Source organism: Nicotiana sylvestris, chromosome 12, assembly GCF_000393655.2.
Source record: "Nicotiana sylvestris chromosome 12, ASM39365v2, whole genome shotgun sequence".
Taxonomy (NCBI): Eukaryota; Viridiplantae; Streptophyta; class Magnoliopsida; order Solanales; family Solanaceae; genus Nicotiana; species Nicotiana sylvestris.
In genome coordinates this window covers 27,402,406-27,424,527 of record NC_091068.1, presented here as the reverse complement: position 1 = coordinate 27,424,527, position 22,122 = coordinate 27,402,406, and the positions used below count along the sequence as shown (strand labels likewise).

The following is a 22,122-nucleotide window of genomic DNA, read 5'->3' as shown; positions in this document are numbered from 1 at the left end:
GTGCATCAAAGTTCCCTAAGGATCTCAAGGATCCTGGGCAGTGCTTACACCTAGATTTGGTAACCAAGAATTGAACAAGTGCAGTGTAGAAAGTTCAGCTCAATATGCCAGAGTTCAGAGGGTTCTCAAAAGGATCCCAAGGCAGTACACATACTAGAGGGGGAAAAACTTATTGACTAAGAGTAGAGTGAAAGTGATTGACACATGTTGAAAGGTTTTAGTGAAAAACTGTATTAAAACAGAAGTCTATTTGAAAGTAATTTAGTAAAGCAACAAAGACTGTTTGAAGAAGAGATTGGAGTAGTTAACAAAGTCCAAACACAACACCTTGAGGCAGGTTCATACACAGCCAATATTCACAGGACCAAAGCAAGTTCAATAGCCACAGACGGGGGTCAAGGGGTTTGGGATACATAGGACACATAATTAAGCAAAGACCTAGGAATTGGTATAGTCATACTCAGAAGAAACTGACCATTTTACAAAATCAGACATAAAAAACAAACTCACATGTAGGGGTGATAGGGATTTGGGGGTTCATGATGGTAAACACATAACAAGTAAGAGATGATTGGTGTAGACATGCTCAGAAACAAATAGAGGGATAATACACTGATCTAAAGGAAAAGGAGTATATAATAAGGTAAACATCAATTACATGCTTCACAATAAAACCACAAATAGAAGCAAACTAGAAACAAGATGAACTGAAGCAATAAGAAAATCATATTGTTGTTGAAACTTTGAATTGAAACTAGAACATACCAGTGAAGCGGATAATAAGCAGAGTGAAAGAACAAGAGAACACAATGGTTAGCCTTGGCTTGCAGCCGGCCAACTTATAGCAGTAGCAAGTAGCACAAAAGAGAGAAGAGAGTTTTAAGTGTGAGAGATAGTTTTTGAACCCAGAGTTCGTGTCTTGTGCTAATGAAAGACTAGGGTCTTTATAGTTTGAAAGCAGGCAGTAAAATAGGGTAGAAATCAAGTCCATTAGTAATTAAGGAACTCAGAATCAATCAGTCAGGAAATCAAAGTAAGTACTCCCTTAAGTTAAGGGAATTAATTCAAACGGTAAAAACCAGTAGCATATAAGGCAAGAAATCAGTATATGACTAATAAGGAAAGAATCAAAGTTCAGTATGCATAGGGTAGGCAATTAGGACTAAGTTCAGAAAATTCCAATTAAGGAAATGATTTAGTAAGAATAAAGTACCACAGTAAATAAGGTAGGAGAATCTGTTAATTTAAATAGACGAGGTAGAAATTTAGGGTTTTAAAGAAAATATTTCAATCAAACCATAAAATAAGGAAATCAGAATCAATCAAGAGGAAGTTATGATTCTATACTCAACGTATAAATAAAGTAAGGACAAACAGACGTAGCAAACATGCAAGGCTAATTATCGACAGAAAGAGGCAAGTCTTGAACAACCAAGATGGATATAATCACATAGAGGTGGTATAAGTTAGGCTAAGAACTTAGTAAAATATATTCGAAGCAAGGTAACCACAGAACTTAACAAGAATCGAGTAGTCATGCTAACACACAGAACCAAACAAAAAAGCTCTAGAAAAATTAGGGATTTTAACATAAGTGAGATGAAAAAGCAGTAAAAGCATAGAATCAATCGAGATATGCAAAGGATAGGAGTTTGAACATAAAAATTAGTTTAAACAAAGTGCAGAAGAAGTTCCGAAAAACCCTAACTTTTGAAGAAAGTGAAAACAACTCGAAATCGATGATTTTTGCAAAAGAAGTTCAAGAACATTGTAAATAATAAAAGGAACAGACTTGAATCATTTAAAAATAGCATAAATTTAGGAGGTGTAAACAAAAATTAGGTTTTCAGAAGAAACCCAAATAGAAACGGAAGAACCTGCTTAGAACTTTAAAGATCGTAACAAATACAGTGTGATTTTGCTCAAAATCACACCGGAGTAGCCATGAACCGCCAAAACAGCAAACCCGAGATACAAGTCGGCGTGGCCCAGGGCCCTTGAAAGCCTCAGAGAAGATGAGCAAGGCAATGGAGGAGCCATTGGAGGCTTGGGGTTGAAGGGTGGTCGCCGGAGAAGACCGGAGAAGGGAGGCAGTTGAAAGGGGTTAGGGTTAGGTTGAGAGAAGGGAGGAGATAAGAGAATCTGAGGGCGATGGTCTTTTGGAAATGAGGTAGGGTTAGGAAGTCTTAGGAATTAAAAAAGGAAAGGAATCATATGGGTCGTTGATCTAGGAGATCAACAACCAAGATTTGATTTAGGTTGGATCGGGTAGTTGGGTTCCGGGTTTGGGTAAGTGTATATAGGGTTTGGGTTGGGTAATTTGGTAGGAAATTGGGCTGGGGTTGGGTTCAATTTAGGCTACAATTGAAAGCCAAATCTGGCTATAATTTAAATAGCTAATTTTCCCTATTTAATTTATAATAAGTAATAAACAATTTTTGAAAAATAATTTTATGTACAAAAATGATTTTAAATATATATTTATCATTTTAAAAATATAGGGACCAATTTTACACATATAAAATATAATTATACATTAAATGGGCTAATATTGCAATTATATGCAGTTTAGCTTGAAAAATACCAAATGCAATTATAAAAATGCATAAAAAATATATCAACCATATTTTGGTATAAGTATAGAAATCAAATGAATAAATCATCATAACAATAATTTGAAAAATAATTATTGGGGATTTTATGAATAAATGAGAAGGAAATAAATCAATTTAAATTCCTAAAATTATGGAAAAAATTTATAAAAACCTTGTGTGTGCTTATATATGCATATATATGCTATTTTGAAGTTATTTATGCATATAAAAAATTTATAGGAAAAAAATGGGTATCAACACCTTACACAAGCAAATCTCAATCCTACATAACATACTGCATATACCATGCCATCCTATGATAAATATGAGAACTTCGTAATCCACTCCGAGTCACAAGCAACTGCGTACTCAACTAGCCAAGGACTTTCCATTTGATCCCATCTAGGAGAAAATCACTATACATCACATGCTCCTAACGCCAGCAGAAAATATACATATCTAACCGTGGTAGAAATCATCAAGAACTCCTTGAATCCCATTTTCACAAAATCAAACCATCGAGACTGAGTCCTTCTAACTCAACCAAGCTACGCAGGTCACCAAAAATCCAAGAGCATTGCCGCGTAACACCTGTAGAAACTCATTACCTCATAAACACCCAAATAATTAATCATATCCCTTACCATGCCGATCCAACCTACTACCAAGCTGTCCTATTTATCCGAGTTCCTTCTAAATTACCTTCAAAGTGATACCTTTCCTCGCCATAATACCACAATCCTCAACTCAAACTCACCACACGAGACCCAAGCATAAAACCACATCGCCTTAAGGCTCATAAGCCGCTAAATACTCTCTTAAATATCCCCAAAAGCACCACATTCAAAATACTTACCTTGGAGAGACTTCCTTTGAATCTAAAGCCATTACTTTCACCTTCATTATACTGATATGTAAAATTCACAATGATATAGAAATGCCACAAGTCTTGACACCATCCAATGTAAACCTCAGTTTCTAGCCAATTACACATCCTGAAGATCCCAATTGTTACATATAAATCTTGAATCCATTAGAATCATTCTTGAGAGTCATCCACTCTACTTAGGTCTCAATCAAATGATCAAATGAAAAACCTATGTCCCCTTAGTACAGCAACACCTAAGGATGTAACCTATTATTCTAAGCCGCCGAGCGATTTCCTACTCCATACATGTTACATCCTTTACAAACAACAACTAAATCATCCAATGTTTCTCATATACCCATAAAGCACAACACAACCCTTATCCAAAATTTCCTTTACTCAAGTCATCCTCGATCTCAATCTCTGTAAGCCATAACTAATTCACCAGTATACCTTAAACTCAAACCAATACAACACATAACCGTGCAATCAACTAATCAATAGCAGACTCTCCCACTTGGCTCAAAGCCATAGATCAAAACACATAATAACTCGTGATGCCCATACTTTATTACTGCCATAATGCCATAGTGAGATTCAACTAAATCCTTCATAAGCTCATGTAACACAACCCATCTAATACCTCAAATCATTTGCAAAACTCGTATTCATCCTCGTAACAGTCAAGCCAACTCTCACGAGCGATCCAAACTTAAACTGCAGCACATATAATTCACTGGTAAAAGAGGACTCGCTACAAAACAACATAGGGATCACACACCCTCAGGACACCCCACAGGAAATAACCCACCTGCTTCGCCTCAAACTAATATCTCTTTATACCCTCCCACAGTCATATACATTACGTAATCACTTAATCTTTTTGAGTCTGAACTCATATCACGATATGAAATCTACTTCACTCCCCAACTAAACAACATGAAAATATCCTTCCACATACCCATAACTCGGGCTATACTTCAAATCAATATGGAAATCAAGCACCAAATAGTTCTTTATACACCTCACGCAGACCCTTCTAGTCACATTCAAATCACATGAACACATCTCACACTCACATCATACTCATCCCGTAGCCATTCGGCCATCAATTCAACTAATAGGGACACTATCGGACATATATAAATCCAAAAGCACGTGCTCACACAATCAACACCTCAACACTCGAGCTACAATCAAAGAATCACAAGCCGTCGATGCACAGTTGATACCAAGCACTCATGTGCGCATACGAATGCGTGAAAGGAATTCAAAGAGTTACACTTTAAGCTAAATCAATGTCGCACGATAAGAATTCAAGAATGTGAAGTTTCCTAAGGGTTCTGCAGCCTCTCGAAGATAAGTACAGACGTCTCTGTACCGATCCGCAAGACTCTACTAAATCCGCCCATGACTCGTGAGACCTATGTAACCTAGGCTATGATACCAACTTGTCACGATCCAAACCTATCCCTGTCATGATGACGCCTATCGTGGTACTAGGCAAGCCGAGACATTATCAAAACAAATCGATATTTTCATTTCAAAAATAATTCCAAAGCTATTTAATATAAAACCTTTATAAAGGAGTTCAAATCAAAACAAAAGTGCGGAAAAGAAAGCCCGACATCGGGGTGTCACTAGTCATGAGCATCTACTACAATCGTCTGACAATATGAAGACTAACATAGTCTGGAAATAACTGAATACAACTAAGGAAAGATAAAGAGGGAGGAAAGTAGGGCTACGATTTCCAGACAACTACCTTGCTAACTCCGATGGATCTGCAACTGAATAATCAACACCCACTACCAAGCCCACATATCTGCACACAAGGTGCAGGGAGTAACATGAGTACGCTGACTCAGTAAGTAACAACAGTAAGTAAAGACTGAGAAGTAGTGACGAGCAACAATGCAAGTAAAGTTCATATCACGAATAACTCGGTAAAAATACAGCACACTTTAAAATCAGAGTTTAAATTAAATAAACTTGTTTAAATCCAAGTCCAGTAAAATCATTTAAAAACATCTTTCAACAGTTTTCGAACAAAGGTTCATTGCAAATGTGAGCAAAAATGATGAAATCATAAACAACCCCTCGGGCAAACATCACTTGTATACAACCCCTCGGGTAATCATCACTCATATACAGCCCCTCGGGCAAACCTCACCATCACTCATATACAGCCCCTCGGGCAAACCTCACCATCACTGGGAAATCGTAATCAATAGGTACCTACGCTCACTAGGGGCATGCAGACTTCGGAGGGGCTCCTTCAGCCCAAGCGCGTGCAGCCCGATCCCGTCATGAATCAGTAAAACATGTTGCGGCGTGCAGCCCGATCCCGTAAATATCCTCACAAATCAGGTCCTTGGCCTTACCCAGTCATGAATCAGTAAAACATGCTGCGGCGTGCAACCCGATCCCATAAATATCCTCACAAATCAGGCCCTCGACCTCACTCAGTCATAACCTCTCAAGCCTCTCGGGCTCCCCAAAAACAAGGTATTCAACCCAAATATGATGCATTAAAATAGAGTAATAGAGACTGAGTTATGCAGTAAATAAGTATAAACATGACTGAGTATAGATTTTCAATTGAAAATAATGAGAGGATAGTAATAAAAGACCTCTGAGGGTCCAAATAACACTAGCATATGGCCTAAACATGACATCCATCCTGATTTACAAAAATTCTTTCTAAAACAAGAAACATGTAGTTTCAACAAAATATTCAACTTTACAGTTGATACGGAACAGACCAAGTCACAATCCCCAATGGTGCACGCTCACACGCCCGTCACCTAGCATATGCGTCACCTCAAAACAATCACATGACACAAAATCTGGGGTTTTATACCCTCAGGACTAGATTTACAATCGTTACTTACCTCAAACTGATCAAATCTCTACTTCGCGATGCTCTTGCCCCTCGAATCAGCCTCTAAACGTCCCGAATCCTGCAAATAGCAATACAATGCAATCAGTATAGGTCAAGGAACCAATTCCACAAGAAAAACTACTTAATTGGACATAAATTCCGAAATTTACTCAAACCCGGGCCCTAGGACCACGGTGTTAAAGGTATAGCATCTTTTAAAAAGACTATATATATTTTGGTCAATATGTTTTCTTTATGCATATTTTTGTTCTTTGAATACAGAAGAATCCCATTTTTGGTTCCAGTACTCAAACTTGATGCTGAAATTTCCCTCCAATTGGTCAGCTGATTTCAGAGTAAATAAGTATTGTGGTTCGTTATGGGTTGCAGTTTTTACTGGGATGGTGAGCCATTTGGGAATTGTGCATTGAGGCGCCACCTTCTTCCACATAAAGACGCAAACTGCAGTACCAGAACAACACGTCACGTAACATAATAAGCAGAAAGAAAAAGCAATCAATTGAACTGTAAAACACAACTAGAAAAGAGAGAGAGATCGAAAATCAAAGTACATCATATCAAAAGTATTTCTTTTCTTTTAGTAGTAAAAATATCCACATATAAAGAGGGAAAAAAGGGGTTGAGAGCTTGTGTGAATTGATTGACAAAAAGGGCAATTTCATAATCCGAATTGAGGTTGAACATGGCGATGAAGAGGCCTTTGCAGTGTATGTTGAGGAGGATTTACAGGAGAGGAGGAAGTTTTAGAAGTTTTACTGCACTTCCTGAAGGCAGCACCACAACTTCCCCTTCTCAAAATCTCATCGATTTGGAGTATGAGTGCAGTGCTCACAAGTAAAACTACTATCTCCCACTTCTCAACTGTTTTTTTCCTTTTAATTTGAATTTTCTTAATCTTTGTTAATTACATGTTCCATTTCCTTATCTGGGTCACTCTTGTTTTCTCTTTTTTCCATTTCCATTTGACGTCTTATGTCTCTTGGCTTCTTTCTATTTTTTCAATATCATTGTTTTTATAGTTTTTTCTCTTTTTGATTGAATGGAGTGTACTTTTCTGTTTGCCTTGTGATTGGCACTCTTAACTGAAGCATGATTTAGATGATTGAAATGAATGGATGCTTAACATCATCTACTAGCATTTTTCTTTGGTTGTTAAAAGTTGATTATGGTGTTTTTCCAGGAGAAGCTAGTCCCTATATAAGTATCCATTACAGGGTGTGGACCAGAGTTATGATATGTTAATTTTCCTTTTTGTTCCCTTCTACTTCTTGCAAGTCTATCTGCTGTTTGTTCAATGTTATATAAATGAATATTGCTGTGTGGTACTTTACTTTCCTGATGCATCAATTGTATGGCCTGTCATTGTGAGTTTAGTGTAATATAATGGAGCCGGAAATTCTGACAAGGGGATTCCAAGAACACTTCCTTAAAAGTGTTCTTTATATAAAGGGAATTCAACAAGTTATATATAACATAATAATTTTTACCTATATATGCAGCATAATTTTCCGACGGGCATTCGATTGAATCTCCTTCACTATATATAGCTCCAACACTGCATAGCATATGGCCAGTAGGTATTCCCTAGTTCAGACATGGAAGCGCTAGTTGTAGTGGATAGATATATTAGAAGTTGCAAAACTACAAGTACTAATACGAGCTAGTGGATCAATAGCTCATTTGTCAAACACATAGGCATTTAAGTGCACATGGACAGAGAATCAGTTATCTGTATCCTAGAGTGCTTCCGTGCACTTCAACATTGACCACCATGCCACTGAAGCTTTCCTGGTACCATTAGAAGTTGGCTACTCCTAATGACGAATGGCAATGCTTCTTGAAGTTAGTCGTTAGTTGTGCGAATTTAGAGGCCTTGTTGAATAGTGAGATTTCAAGAAATTTAGTGCTCGGATTTTTGAACTAGGAGATGGGAAAGATTTCAAGTGATCCTGCCAACCCTCTATTCAGGGACATGAAAATAAGAACATCAAGGGGTTGAAAAATATAAGTGGTTTTGTTGTGATGCTGTGATCATGCTGCTGCTGAGTGCTGATACTTTCAATAAGAGTTTTTATAGTATGCTGTTTGCGGCAGTGAAAAGCAAACAATTAAGATGCATTAACTTTGTGGTCAACACTCATGCTTTCAACAAGAGAAGGACGCCCATTAATTGCGTGCTTAGTTAGTGATTATATACCAATTTCTTGTTGCTTTCTAGCAATGGCTTCTTTGTCGTAGGAGTGCACCATTGATAAGAGTTAGTCAAAGGGATCCTTGCAAGGGAGTTGAATAATGGGAAGTTTGTACTTTATCTGATGCGATATTCAAATCTAAGCTCATGTGGCTCCCAAACCACTAAAATCTGGATTTACTCAGTAATATGCATTAATTAGACGGATACAAATGTTTGCATATAATTTTTCCGTGAGGGTGGAGAGTCCGCATAGTACGATATTAGACAAACAAGTCCAGAATGCCGGTAACTAAGGCAAATAAAGGAGGCACAAAATTTATGTGGTTCGACAAATAAGAACTCATCATGGGCCTAGAGGAGCAATTCCACTATATCAAGTATGCAAAAGAGAATACACAATTAGATATACTACTTTAATTAATCCCAAAAAACCCCAACGAATAATCTCAAAAAAGACACTCATTCACTTACAAAGAGGTTCATACAAGTGTTTGCTTAATTCTAAAAAATACTCTTTATTTTGATACAATAGAAAACACACTAGAATTGTTTCTCAATTTCTGAAGGGTACCTCTAAAGTGAGAAATGATTGACTATGTATAACAAAGTGTTAGAAAATTGCTTGGTTAATATTTGACCAACAATTTTCAAATTGTTTGGCCAAAATATTGACTAATAATGCTTCATGTTGAAAGACCAATAAAAGGCCACGTAACAAATTGGTATAAGAGAAGGCCAACAAGAGGTATCTAACACATTTACCTTATTCTAGTGTAGTCGAGATTATTATATATGTGATGGTGTACATGTCTGGACTTTCGACAAGCAGTGAGTTGGTAAGCCGGTAAATGGATTCTCATATACTTTGAGGAACTTCAAATGTATGTTTGGAGTTTGGACGAAATACCTATAGTTTGGTTGTTTTTGTAAATTCAGATTATGCAGTTGATCATGACAAAAAGATTTCTTACATGCTATGTACATGTGGTTGTGCTATTAGTTGGAAAGCGACATTACAACATGTAGTGGCTTTATTTATTGATGGAGTAGAATATATGATCATTGTCGAGGTAATCAAAGAAGCCTTATGATCTCTTCAGACTCTTTGCCAACTTAGTCTTCACCAAGGTGGTATTACCGGTTTTTGGTGATAGTCAAAGTGTCATCCACCTGACTAAAGATCAAATGCATCATGAGTGGACAAAGCACATTATGCAAAGCACCACTTCATTTAGAAACCATTGTTGAAGGAGAAATCTTTCTTTAGAAAATCAATACTATGTGTTTAAGCTTTACAAAGCCTCTACAGTTGTCAAATTCAACCTTTCCTGAATTTGATGGATATTTACGAAAAATGATTTGGCTCATTGGGGCTTTTATGGAGGAGCAAATTTGTTTTATTAGTCAAAACTAGGCCAAGGTGGTGATTTGTTACGTGATCTATTTTTGGTCTTTCAACATGAAACATTGTGTGCCAATATTTGGCCAAACAATTTGAGAATTGTTGGCCAAATATTTGCCAAGCAACTTTATAACCTTTTGAAATATATAACCAATTATTTCACTTTAGAGGGATTATTAGACATTAAGAAACATTTCTAGTGTTTTTTTCTTGTATCAAAATAGAGAGTATTTTGTGGGAGAGTAAGTGCTGAGAAACACGAGTCTGATCCTCTGTGTGAGTGTTTCGCGTGAGGCTATTCTTTCATATTAGAGTATTATATCTAATTTTATAACATGTTTTTATACTTGACGATATAATGCAATTGCTTCTCCCTAGTGGACATAAGTTTTAATGACCAAACAACGCAAGTTTTTTTTATTTGCTTTAGTTATCGTTATTATTGGCTTACTTTGTCTAATTCAGCACTATCCATACTCCCGACCCTAACATATTGGTATTAGAGTCAAGTTAATCCGAGTTATGTCCTAGTGTCACGTTGACAATAACAAAGGCATATGTTGATGAATTCGATTGTAATGATAGTGTCAACACATGGCAACTCAATATGCAGGCTATTCTGATCTAGGATGGCCTGAATATTGCCTTGCAGAAGGCAAAAAAGCTGGAAAAAATGACAGATGAGGAGTTTGTCACCTTGACAAAAAGTCAAAGTCAGGTATCATAGAGTGCTTTTGCGCTCTTCAATATTTACCATCAGTGCGGAGGCAGGATTTCCACGAAGGGGGTTCAAAATTTTTTTTTTGTAGCTAGTGGGAATTGAACCTATGACCTTATGAAGATTTTGAACCCCCTTGACCACTAAACTATACTTTTGGGTTGTGTTAAGGGGGTTCAAAACTTAATATATAGAGGTAAAAAATAGATTTTGCCTTGCCTTATATATACAGTATAATTTTTCGGCGAAGGAGGTTCGGGTGAACTCCCTTCCGCCCCCTAAATCCGCCCCTATTTACCACCATGCCGTGATATGGCATCATTAGAAGTTGGCTACTTGTAGAAAAGAAGAATGAAGAACAACAGTGTAGCTTGAAGTGAGTTCTTAATTTTGCGAAGTTTAGAGCCTTGTTGAATTGTGAGTTTTCGCAAAATTTATGGCTTGGATTTTAAAACTGGGAGATGAGAAAGATTTGTAGTGATCACACCAACCCTCTAATCAGTGACAGGGAAATGAGAACACCAGGGTGTTTACAAGATAAAATATAAATGGTTTGTTTTGATGATGTATGTGGTCATATTGCCGGCGATATTACTTTCAACGAGATCTCTTATAGGAGGCTATTTGTGGCAGTGAAAAGCAAACAAATAAGATGCAATAACTTTTTTTACTATTATTTGTAAGATGCAATAACTTTGTGGTCACCTGCTCGTGCTTTCAGCTGGAAAACGGTGTTTATTAACTGTCTGCTCTTATTGAGTGATTATATCCCCGATTTCTTGCTGCTTTTAGCAATGGCTTTTCCATCCCAGGAGTAAAAAGTTGAATTACAGAAAGTCTCTACTTTATGTTTGGACCCAGGAGTCATGTGGGCTGGACCATTAAACTTTGGTTTACTCATTGATGTGCACTAATGTAGGCGGGTACAGATGTTTGTTTTTTTCGCATATAATTTGTTGTAGATTCTTTTTTCACTCTTTTTAGTAAATTCAGAGCATTCATTTTGGACAAGGAAAAAATAATCTTAGGAGTTGCACTTCAACATTGCTACTAACGGTAATTGGAAGTAACACTAGGTTAACAGATTGTTGCTAATATTTGAAGATTTTACTTTTTGTGAGTGCTAATGTCTCAGCCCAAAGCATGTTAATTCTTGTGTTATTTAATGAACAAATTACAATTTATGTGGGTGGCATGGCGTTGAAATACTGATTTTCTGACTGAATTGCAGTTACCATCCGATTCCTATCGTCTTTTCTAGAGCTAAGGGTTCATCCATCTGGGATCCTGAAGGGAAAAAGTATCTTGATTTCCTCTCAGCTTATTGTGCTGTCAATCAGGTAAAAAGAGAAATATTGGACAAATTGGTATCTGTTATCAAGTGTTTCCTAAAAGTTGTAGAATCAACGTTGTACTATTCTTTGATTGGGCTTCTGGCACACGCTTTCCCAACCCCATAGATCCTCTTCGTCAGTTGAAGAATTGAAGCGAGGTGTTGTCACCTTTCTTCCCACTTGGTTTTACTTTATCCACTTTGTTATGTTCATATTACCCAATTATTTCCTCCGTCTGATATATCTGACATAATGTAGTGGCACAGAGATAATCAGCCAGCTTGTCTTACTAAATATATATGGTAAAAGTAAAAGAAACTTCGTAAAGTAGTCGCTGACATGGATTCACTTTAGCTGGTTTATTTTATTGTTATTAACACCTGTATCCTTTTCTCTAACAAATTAATTATATATTTGTCAAATATTTTATTCAAATATTTGTAACCAGACAAATGGGTTGCTGAATGTAAGACTTTCAAATATTAAGTCTGCAGAGCTTCCAAAATTTCTTGAGTGTGCGCAAAATTCATACTTTTCCATATGCACCAAATAATAAAGTCCTAAAAGAAACTGTACTTTACCTTGTACATAGCTCTAGCTTGTCCTTCAAGACTAAGTTGCTCGGACTCTTCACTTTTGGTGCCGCACCCGTGTCAACACGACGTGGGATCTGTACCAGATCTGATCAACTCATTTAGGGTACTTGACCAAAATCAATAGAGAAATTCGGGACAAATACGATGATTTATGAAATCAAAACAAAAGCTAGGGTGAAATTGAAGAAAATGAAATACCTTGTATATAGAAATTTCTATATCAGCCCTTGTCCTTTTATCTCCTTCTCAGATTCTCCTCTTGATCGATATTTTCCTTCTCGGAATACATTGTAAGTTTTCCGCATAATATCTCATAATTTAGACATATTTTTATAACTCTATTTTTAGATATTTAAATTATTTTTTGCCGAATCCCTACACCCATATCCATGCCGCCAAATCTTAAAATTTAGGTCACGAAGGATCCGATCTCTAGATCCGCACCCGTATGGGACACTCACACCCAAGTCCGAGCAGCTTAGCTTCAAGACACCTCATGTATATCTCTTTCTACGTTTCATATTATGCAAACGAGGCTAGTGTACCACATTTCCCTGATTATGTTTGGGGCTCTAGGGCCCCTCCGCATGGATAGGCATTGATGGTCGATGGACTTCTCTAGGCACCACTTGTTGCATTCCAAATAATGCCACGGCATGTTCCACATCTCCATTGCTGTATCACAGTGCAATAGTAGGTGTCAGGCCATTCCCTACTTTCTTAGTGATGCTCTTGTCCTCCACACCACTTAAGTACATTGGTTGAGAATTCGACTTGACTTAATTTAATATTTTTTATAGTAGAAGAAAATAGTATCGAAATGTTACTTTCATAAGGTTTACATTGCACAATGGTTTAATTCTGAACTAATAAATGGATTTGTTCTGATAAGCATATCAAATATTTTTGAGACGTCCCAAAATCAGTTGTCACATTAAAGAATAGAGAAGTACTATGCAAGATTTTCAGACTGAACTAAATTTAATTTTATTTTCAGGGACACTGTCATCCAAAGATCATGAAAGCATTAGCAGAACAGGCTCAAACGCTCACTCTTAGTTCTCGTGCCTTCTATAATGATAAGTTTCCAGTATTTGCAGAATATATAACCAACATGTTTGGATATGATATGGTGCTACCAATGAACACTGGTGCAGAAGGAGTAGAAACAGCTCTTAAGCTGGCAAAGAAATGGGGTTACATGAACAAAAGAATACCGAAAAACGAGGTAAAGAAAATATACCTTCTTGTTGATACTTCATGCATTTGTTTTTTGTCACAAAGTCAAACTTTAGCAGCTCTGCAACAGTTTGCATAATTACTTGGGTCACAGATAATTAAGTAATAGATAGATCTTTTAGAATATGTATATGAAAAGCAATTTCCTCATCTGGATGAGAGTAAATTAATGTTTGAAAGGAGTAAAAATGTCATTCTTCTGGCCAATACCCCTTTTTTATAAGTTCCCCCCTCCCCAAAAGGGTGGTGGGGGTGGTGGTGGGAACAGAGAAAGAGTAAATTAAGGTGTTCTTTTCAACAATAAAGAGGCTTAATGCTGGCGCACAATCCACCAAGTTTCGAATTGTGCGCCATTGGCCGAAATTTCTCGGTTATCAAAAAATGGAAAAAAAATCGAGCTTACCATAGGTAGATTATGTGTATGTATGTCTTTGCGAAACTTTGTTCTGGGTTAGTCTCTTGCTTGAATATAGTCCCAAGATATCTTACATTGTCAACACTGTGGTCAAATTCTTTTCTCGTATGACTTTTCTATCTCCAACATTCTAGATTGACTTCAACTACTTGATTTGCTGAGACCTGGTTATTTATTTCAAACGAGATGAGACGTGAAGGGTTGGTAAGGAGATGGCATGAGATGAACAGGCAGTCTCCAGCTGAATACAAACAATCTTGAGGGACTTATAACTTAGGGTGGTGAGTGGACTAGGAGTTAAAAGTCTTGCTTTATGCCCCCAGAAATGATTGAAAGAGAGCTAATGAAGAACAGCAAAACTTGCCTAAGAGCTAATAGACAAGGCGATAATCCATAGTTGCAGACATGAAGAATGAATAAAATGTCCATCTTCTAACAACTTAATTTTTAGATGAGGCGATTCACATAGTTCAAGCAGACAAAGGGTTCCGGGTTTCAGTCTAGCCACCACCTGTCATAAAAAATTTCCACGTGCTTAACCTAAGAGAAGAAATCGGGATGACACATGAGGAGACGTGTTGCACACCTACAATAAAGAAATAAAAATGTTCCATCTTTAACAATTTAAGCCTTCAAATGAGACAATATGTGCAATTTAATAGTTGTTATATTAGTTGAATGAAGCATTCTTTCCCACAACTTGGGGAAGATGGAGACAATAAGACAGACTTTACAAGGTCTAAACTGAATGGCCAACATTGCTTTTGATGCATGGTGACAAGTTCACTTCTTCTTTTGTTTTTTTAATGACGGTGGTGTCAGGACCAACTTGTGTGCACCTCGACTATTTCATCAGGTACCTGTTACCTCCCATCAGCATAAGTACCGTATAAGTTTACCCACCAAGATCAGACAAATGGGATAATATCATCTAGTGTTGTTTGCCTCCGCTAGGATTTGAACCTGACACCTCATAGTTCTCCTCCCACTTCATTAACCACTAGGCCCCACCCTTGGGTGCGATAGCAAGTTCATTTCTTTTGTTGCCATAGTTTTAAAAATTACCCTTGTGGAAACCGTCTAACAAGAACTATCATCATCAATCTTTTTTTTTTTTTATTCTGGTTAAAGTGCAAAAACAAGGGTGTTTTTTTTTGGGGGGGGGGGGAGAGTTATGTTCACCGCTCTCTCTATCATTTCAGTCATTTCCTCTGCTATGTTCTGACATGACTTGCCAATCTTGATTGCGCTTAATGAAGATTCTTTAGAATTGGGGACTGAAGATTCCAGAATTAACTTCTGAATTTTTTTTCTCTTACTTGTGGGAACATTTTTGAGCAACTTTGTCAACGTATTGCGTGAATTCAGAAAGTTGGAAGATTTTTTTACTTTTGCTGTTTTTTCCCTATTTAAGTTATCCAAAGTTTTACAAAAGTTTGTGGTTGTTATACAAATTTTATGAAAGTTGAATCCAGAACCTGCTGCAGCCAGTTTTGTGGTGTATTCCTACTTTCAAATTCAAGTCAATTGTATTTTTCCTATAGTTGAACTTCACCTTAAAGTTTCATAATGACTCCATAAATGCCATGTCCTTTTTATTAAGATTGGCCCGGAAGACTGTCGAAACTTTTCAGTATATAATGTTTAAATTTGTCATTTGCAGGCTATCATTGTCTCATGTTGTGGCTGCTTCCATGGTCGGACATTGGCTGCGATCTCCATGAGTTGTGACAATGAAGCTACTCATGGTTTTTGGCCCCTATTACCTGGGCAACTTAAAGTTGATTTTGGAGACGATGTTGCCCTTGAAAAATTATTTAAAGGTATGTAAAGGTCGTGTCTGTAAAGGTGACGAATCTATCCTGGCAAAATAATGGTGGTAAAATACATACTTCCTAATTGCAAACATAGTTGTTGAAGCTCATTGTTTTTCACTATTATGGTTTCAGAGAAAGGAGATCAGATCGCTGGCTTTTTGTTTGAACCAATTCAAGGAGAGGCTGGGGTATGTGTATTCTTCAACCAGTGTGACCATTTAGAAATATTTAGTGTCTATGATCATATCTAATATGTCATAACAACAAATTTACAAATATTTGCTTGGAGAGGGCTCTACCTAACCTCAGCCTGAAATCGGTGTTGGCATTTTCAATCTTTTCCATTGCCTTTTATTTGTTTACTGTTTCGTTCATGCTACCTGGAAAGGGCACTGCGGCGGGAAGATAATGAAGTCTTGTTACTATATGTTAATTGTCACTTGTCCCAATGGAAAAGGATCTGTGCTTATTCTGTACCATATCTGATATTTTTCTTCCTCTCCAGGTTATAATTCCGCCAGAAGGTTACCTGAAGGCTGTTAGAGATCTTTGCTCAAAGTATAATATTTTGATGATTGCTGATGAAATACAAAGTGGCTTGGCACGCTCTGGTAGATTGCTGGCTTGTGATTGGGAAGAAGTTCGTCCAGATGTTGTTGTAAGGAACTCATAGTTTTTATAAGAGGACGATTGAAATTTGTTTTGAACGTATGCTACTAGCTTGAGTCTTTGTGGAATTGTGGTCATGCTCCTAAATTTTGAAAACGTGCTGTGCAGATATTGGGAAAAGCATTAGGTGGTGGAGTCTTGCCTGTGAGTGCTGTACTTGCAGATAAAGATGTTATGCTTTGTATTCAGGCCGGAGAGCATGGAAGGTTGCAAATTGATATATGAGAAGTTCTCATAACTGTTTTTTGTTTTGTTTTGACTTGCAGTTGATTTCAGATTAAAAGAGCAAGTTATGGTTTCCGCCTAACTCTCTCGAGTTCATTTGACTTGTGCAATTCTACGTTTTTGATTTCAGTGATGCCTTGCGTATTGCTCAAAAAAATAATAAAATGATGGAGTCCAGTTACTTCCCTATATAGTTATACACTTTTAGTAGTAATCGTTGCTAGTCAAACCACCATCCAGCAGTGTGGACGACCGGCTTTAATCTTCCAATGCTCTGATTTTAAGGTGAAATGTGTGGCTTTATTCTAAAACCATGTTGTCTTCCGGTTCTTCTGTTTCAGTAAATGTATTTGAAGAAAAATGTATATTACATTTTATCTCCTGCTCTGTATGAGGTTTACCCTTACGATTTTAAATGGATTTGAATTGGGCTTATAGCTGGCTTTGAACTTGCTATATACCACTATCATAGATCAATAATTCTTTACATTAATTTGTTTCTGTTTCATGATACATGTCTTTTTTTCCTTTTCAATCACATCAGCACCTTTGGGGGGAATCCTTTGGCTAGTGCAGTTGCAATTGCATCTTTAGACGTGATAAGAGACGAAGGACTTGCAGAGAGGTATCTATTCCTTCCCTCAACACCAGATGTTTTGTTGCTTATATAGTACCCTGGATCTGTCTCTGGCCCATGGGTTGGGTGTTGTGGGGGAGATTAGGGAATGTTTCAGAAATCACATCAAACTTTACGATGTTTAGCATGAAAATGCTCTTCATCCTAGGAGTAATTCCTCTGCTCATAATTGGGCAGGAAAGCAAATGAATTACGCTGGCTACATGATACTCCTCCGTCCCAATTTATGTGGCACACTTTCCTTTTTAGTCTGTCCCGAAAAGAATTTCACCTTTTTATATTTAGAAACAATTTAACTTCAAAATTTTCATTTTATCCTTAATGAGATGATTTATAGCCACACAAATATCTAAGGTTTTTTTTGGACCACAAATTTCAAAAGTCTTCCTTTTTCTCATAAACTTTGTGCCTAGTCAAACAGTGCCACATAAATTGGGACGAAGGGAGTAGTAGTTTTGTGGTCATGTCATAAATCTTTTTTGTATTAATCACCTGATTGATCCTGCATTTATATTTCTTGGTAATCAGCAGCTTTTGAAAATCACAATCTGTACTAATGGTTTCTTTAATAATAGATCTGCTCAGATGGGAGAGCAACTTAGACATCAGTTGATGAAGGTTCAGGGGCAGTTTCCTAATTTCATAAAAGAAGTTCGAGGGAAAGGCCTATTCAATGCTGTGGAGCTTAATAGTAAGGCTTTGTTACCTGTGACAGCTTATGACATATGTATGAAACTGAAGGAGAGAGGAATTCTTGCTAAGCCAACTCATGATTCTATAATACGCTTGACGCCCCCGCTGTCCATGAGGTATGCCCTTTTTTCAAAACTTCATAGTTTCTGCATTCCCTCCCCCCCCCCCCCATCCTATTTTTGGGAGATATGAGTACCAGTTCTTGTGAGAAAGCTATGAACCCAGCTAGTGATCAGCAGTATAAACAATCCAAAAAAGAATTATCAGCAGTATATTCCTCTTTCTTTTTTATTTTATAGGAGAACATTTCCTGTTATAATATGTAGACAATTTTTGTTCACCTCCAACATTCCCACTTCAACTCATCTTCTATAGTGTCCCTAACCATTCCTTTTTGTTACTTATTGAAAGAAATTTTTACGTGTATTCTTTTGAGGAGAAGATGGAAATTTCTTCCTCAATTTCACTGAGTTGCAGCTTGCTACGTTATATTGAATTAGTCCTAACTTAACTAATGTCCTTGCGGTATAATATGTGTTTGTAGAACATTGTGCTATTGGCTCCCAAAAGTGAAAATTCATAGCCTTCGAAAACTTTAATATACGAATCTTCATGTAAGCTGGAAGTAGCATTTTAAATTCTTAGGACCATGTCGCTTTGTTATTTACTGAAGTGTCACTAATACGATTAAACTTTGCCTATCTGCACTTGTATCATAGGAGATGTTAATTTACCTCTCTTTTTCCTTCTTTTCCAGGATAATGATTTTTTGCTGCTTTTCAATTGAAAATACTGTAAAATTGTTAATTTTGCATCAGTGGTAAAACTTGAAATAAGAACTTAAATTATAAATTCAGAAAGTTTCTGCAATTCCTTTCCCAAAAAAATCATCTCATACAACCCACACCCTGTATCTCACTGCCGTAGTCTTTGTCCTATTCTCCGTTAGGTGGTAGTTTCATGTGGACTATCATATCGATACTGTTATTAGAAGATTTTATTCTATAAAAATGTTTTAGATGCCTTTCTAAGTGAAGGACCCAGAAAGATCTTGGAGTATCTACTACATAAATACAAATTCAGGCGTCTATCAAGTTTAGGTTATGAGCTTAGCTGTATCATCCTTTTTTGAAAAGTAAATCACTGGGAGAACTCCCCATCTGAAAATTATTATCATCCATTTGGCACTTGTTAACCTTTCTTTTCATTCAGTGTTGATGGAACTTATTTATGAAACTCTCAACTTTCACACTAGCATGTGATATACATGCCTCTTTCTCTATCTCTTTTTATTTTCTTCTCTCCATTTGGTTTGTCTCGGCCTCGCGATATTTAACGGTGGGCGAGGAACAACAAATTTAACCTCATCGCTTCTTTGCCATTTCAATCTAAGCCATTTGTTGAGTCTCCCGCATCTGCTAAGGGATCGGGGACTTGGTCTCTTTATATGGCTTGGGCAATCCTCACCTCATAAACTAGCTTTTGGGGTTGAGTAAGGTCCAAACTCCATTTCTTTATCACCATTGATTTACTTCTCATTCAATCGCTACATCTCTTGAAATAGCTGGTCATCTTTTTTATAATGTGTAACGTGGGAGTCTGACTATATTATAATATATGAAAAACAGAGTAGTGAAGCCCCTCTGTAGCATGTTTGGTATATATATATTTGGACATGAAAAGCTCAACTTTACTTACCCTAAGCACAACCCCAAAAGCGGAAAAAGTAAAATAGACTAGTGCATCTTTACAGATGCAAAATTTAGAAGTTTCTGTGCATCTTCATGTGTCAAAGATGCGAGTCTAAGTTCCTAGTTTTATCTGAATCAAGTGTGTCTGAGTTGGAGTCTTATGTATAAAGTAATATTCCTAAAACCCGATATATATGTCATTCAAATGTCTTATTGTTGTATTCACAGTTTGGAGGAGCTCCAAGAAGGCTCTAAGGCCCTGCATGATGTTTTTGAACTTGATCTACCGAAGATGCAGAAAGAGAAGCCAGCAACAGTTTCCCATGCTACCTCTAGTGTCTGTGACCGCTGTGGCCGCAACTTATATGGCTCTTCATAAGATATTGAAAGTAGAGGTAGTTTTCATAGATAGCAGTAGGCCCCGTCTTCTTGTTCTACACTATACATTTCATATCATTCGAATTGCTTGCCCATACGCCATCATAAAAAAAGTATCATCACAGTACTCCAGATGTCTGAACTTATGTACGATCAACTATTTGGTGCCCGTTAAAATCATTATCTATGACAAGCTTGAATCAGGCACAACCTAACTACTTATATTTGAGTTCTTGCATACTGAGAAATGCAAATAAAGTTGTCTGTTTGCTGAGTACTTGTTATCTTAATTCTTATGTATAAACATGTCAAAGTTGATTTCCAACCTAATGAATTGGAACTGGAAATTCAAGAAAATCTTGTTGTCTGAGACCTTCTGGTATCTGCATTCTGCCTGCCTGCCTATGGACCAGCATACAGATTATCCACATTGCTTGTTTTGTTGATTGTCTCATAATGGGATTACAGAAAGAGGTATATTGCATATTTTATGCTTGAATTATTTGAAGAGCTCGCTATTTGAGCAATTGTTTGATGGTCTTTATCTGGATGTGCAAAAGTATATTAAGTCTGCATGTAATGTCCTTATTTTGAAAATGTCGGATTAATTTTATGGATGGGCGCTCAACTTTCACTTTATTGTACTATTGTCACTATACTATTTTTGTAGTGAGAAAGTCTTCCAATTTTACCTTAGTATCACGAAAGTCTCTAAGCTATTTTTTTTGTAACCAAAGGGTCACTACTCACTCAAACTTTATCCAAGTGTAGTAGGAAGGTACTGGGAGGAGATAAAAGGATAAAGGGAGCCGAGGGTCTATCGGAAACAACCTTTCTACGCCCTCAGGGTAGAGGTAAGGTCTGCGTATACTATCCTCCCCAGACCCCACTTGTAGGATCTTACTGGGTTGTTGTTTTAGGCAAAGTTGAGTAACTTTTTTGGTTTAAAAAATGGTCTAATGATTTTTTAAGATGCGTAGGAAAAGTTGAGACTTTTCTGTTACCAAAAAAAAAAAAAGTTTAGTGATTATGGTACAGTAAAGTAAAAATTGAGTGAGTGAACATCCATGAAATTACTTCGAAGAGATGCTAAACTGATCTAGCTTTATTCTTTAGTTGGCTACTTTTTGTTACCATAGTTGACGGGTAAATACCCACAGGGTGTTCATATCAAACCAAAATATGTATCTTTCATATATTTATTTATAACTTATTTATGATTAAGTGATATATATATTACACTTTAATTTTTAAGTGCTAAAGATAAATTAGTTGATTTGATATAAATATTCGATACGAGTAAGTTTATACCAGTTTTACATGTGTCTTTGATAATAGTGTGTGTAGAGAGAAAAGAGGGAGAGAGAGAGTAAGCTAGATTCTAGTATAAGAGGTAATTTTATTATGTCTCTGGATATAACATAGAATGCCAAAATCTTCCTTAAGCCTGAAGGAAAGGAAAGTAGTTTTGGTTTAAGTTCTTTTAAAAAATTGGTATTAAATATGGTATTCGGTATTTAAAAATAAAATGTCGATTTCGTACCGAAATATATATTGTGTTATATAATACATATATTATTAATTATAACATAAATATTAACGTTCTAAATTTAACTTGCCGTTATTTTTATAGTTTTCTTTACCCTTTACCTCTTTTTTCACTATATTTACCTTTCCCACTTTTCTTTGGTTGCGTACTCGTCTAGGTTTAACATTTTTGATTTTCATATTTTTATTCATTATATTA

The 22,122-nt window shown here is 36.6% G+C and overlaps 1 protein-coding gene across 1 annotated transcript; it reads left to right on the top strand.

The window, feature by feature from the left end:
• Positions 1-6,646: 6,646 nt before the first annotated feature.
• Positions 6,647-20,649, top strand: LOC104225298 (ornithine aminotransferase, mitochondrial). The gene is made up of 10 exons (XM_009777067.2): positions 6,647-7,201; positions 11,913-12,021; positions 13,609-13,839; positions 15,929-16,088; positions 16,215-16,270; positions 16,588-16,740; positions 16,860-16,957; positions 17,521-17,601; positions 18,189-18,422; positions 20,226-20,649. The coding sequence occupies exons 1-10, from the start codon at positions 7,050-7,052 to the stop codon at positions 20,374-20,376; spliced, it is 1,425 nt and encodes a 474-aa protein (XP_009775369.1). The 5' UTR covers positions 6,647-7,049; the 3' UTR covers positions 20,377-20,649.
• Positions 20,650-22,122: the final 1,473 nt, after the last annotated feature.

What these genes read in the sequence shown, in the direction of transcription:
- LOC104225298 (XM_009777067.2), top strand. Translation starts at nt 7,050, where the DNA reads ATGGCGATGAAGAGGCCTTTGCAGTGTATGTTGAGGAGGATTTACAGG. An exon ending in GACGAAGGACTTGCAGAGAG is followed by an intron (nt 17,602 to 18,188) that starts GTATCTATTCCT and finishes CTTTAATAATAG; the next exon opens with ATCTGCTCAGATGGGAGAGC. An exon ending in ACGCCCCCGCTGTCCATGAG is followed by an intron (nt 18,423 to 20,225) that starts GTATGCCCTTTT and finishes TTGTATTCACAG; the next exon opens with TTTGGAGGAGCTCCAAGAAG.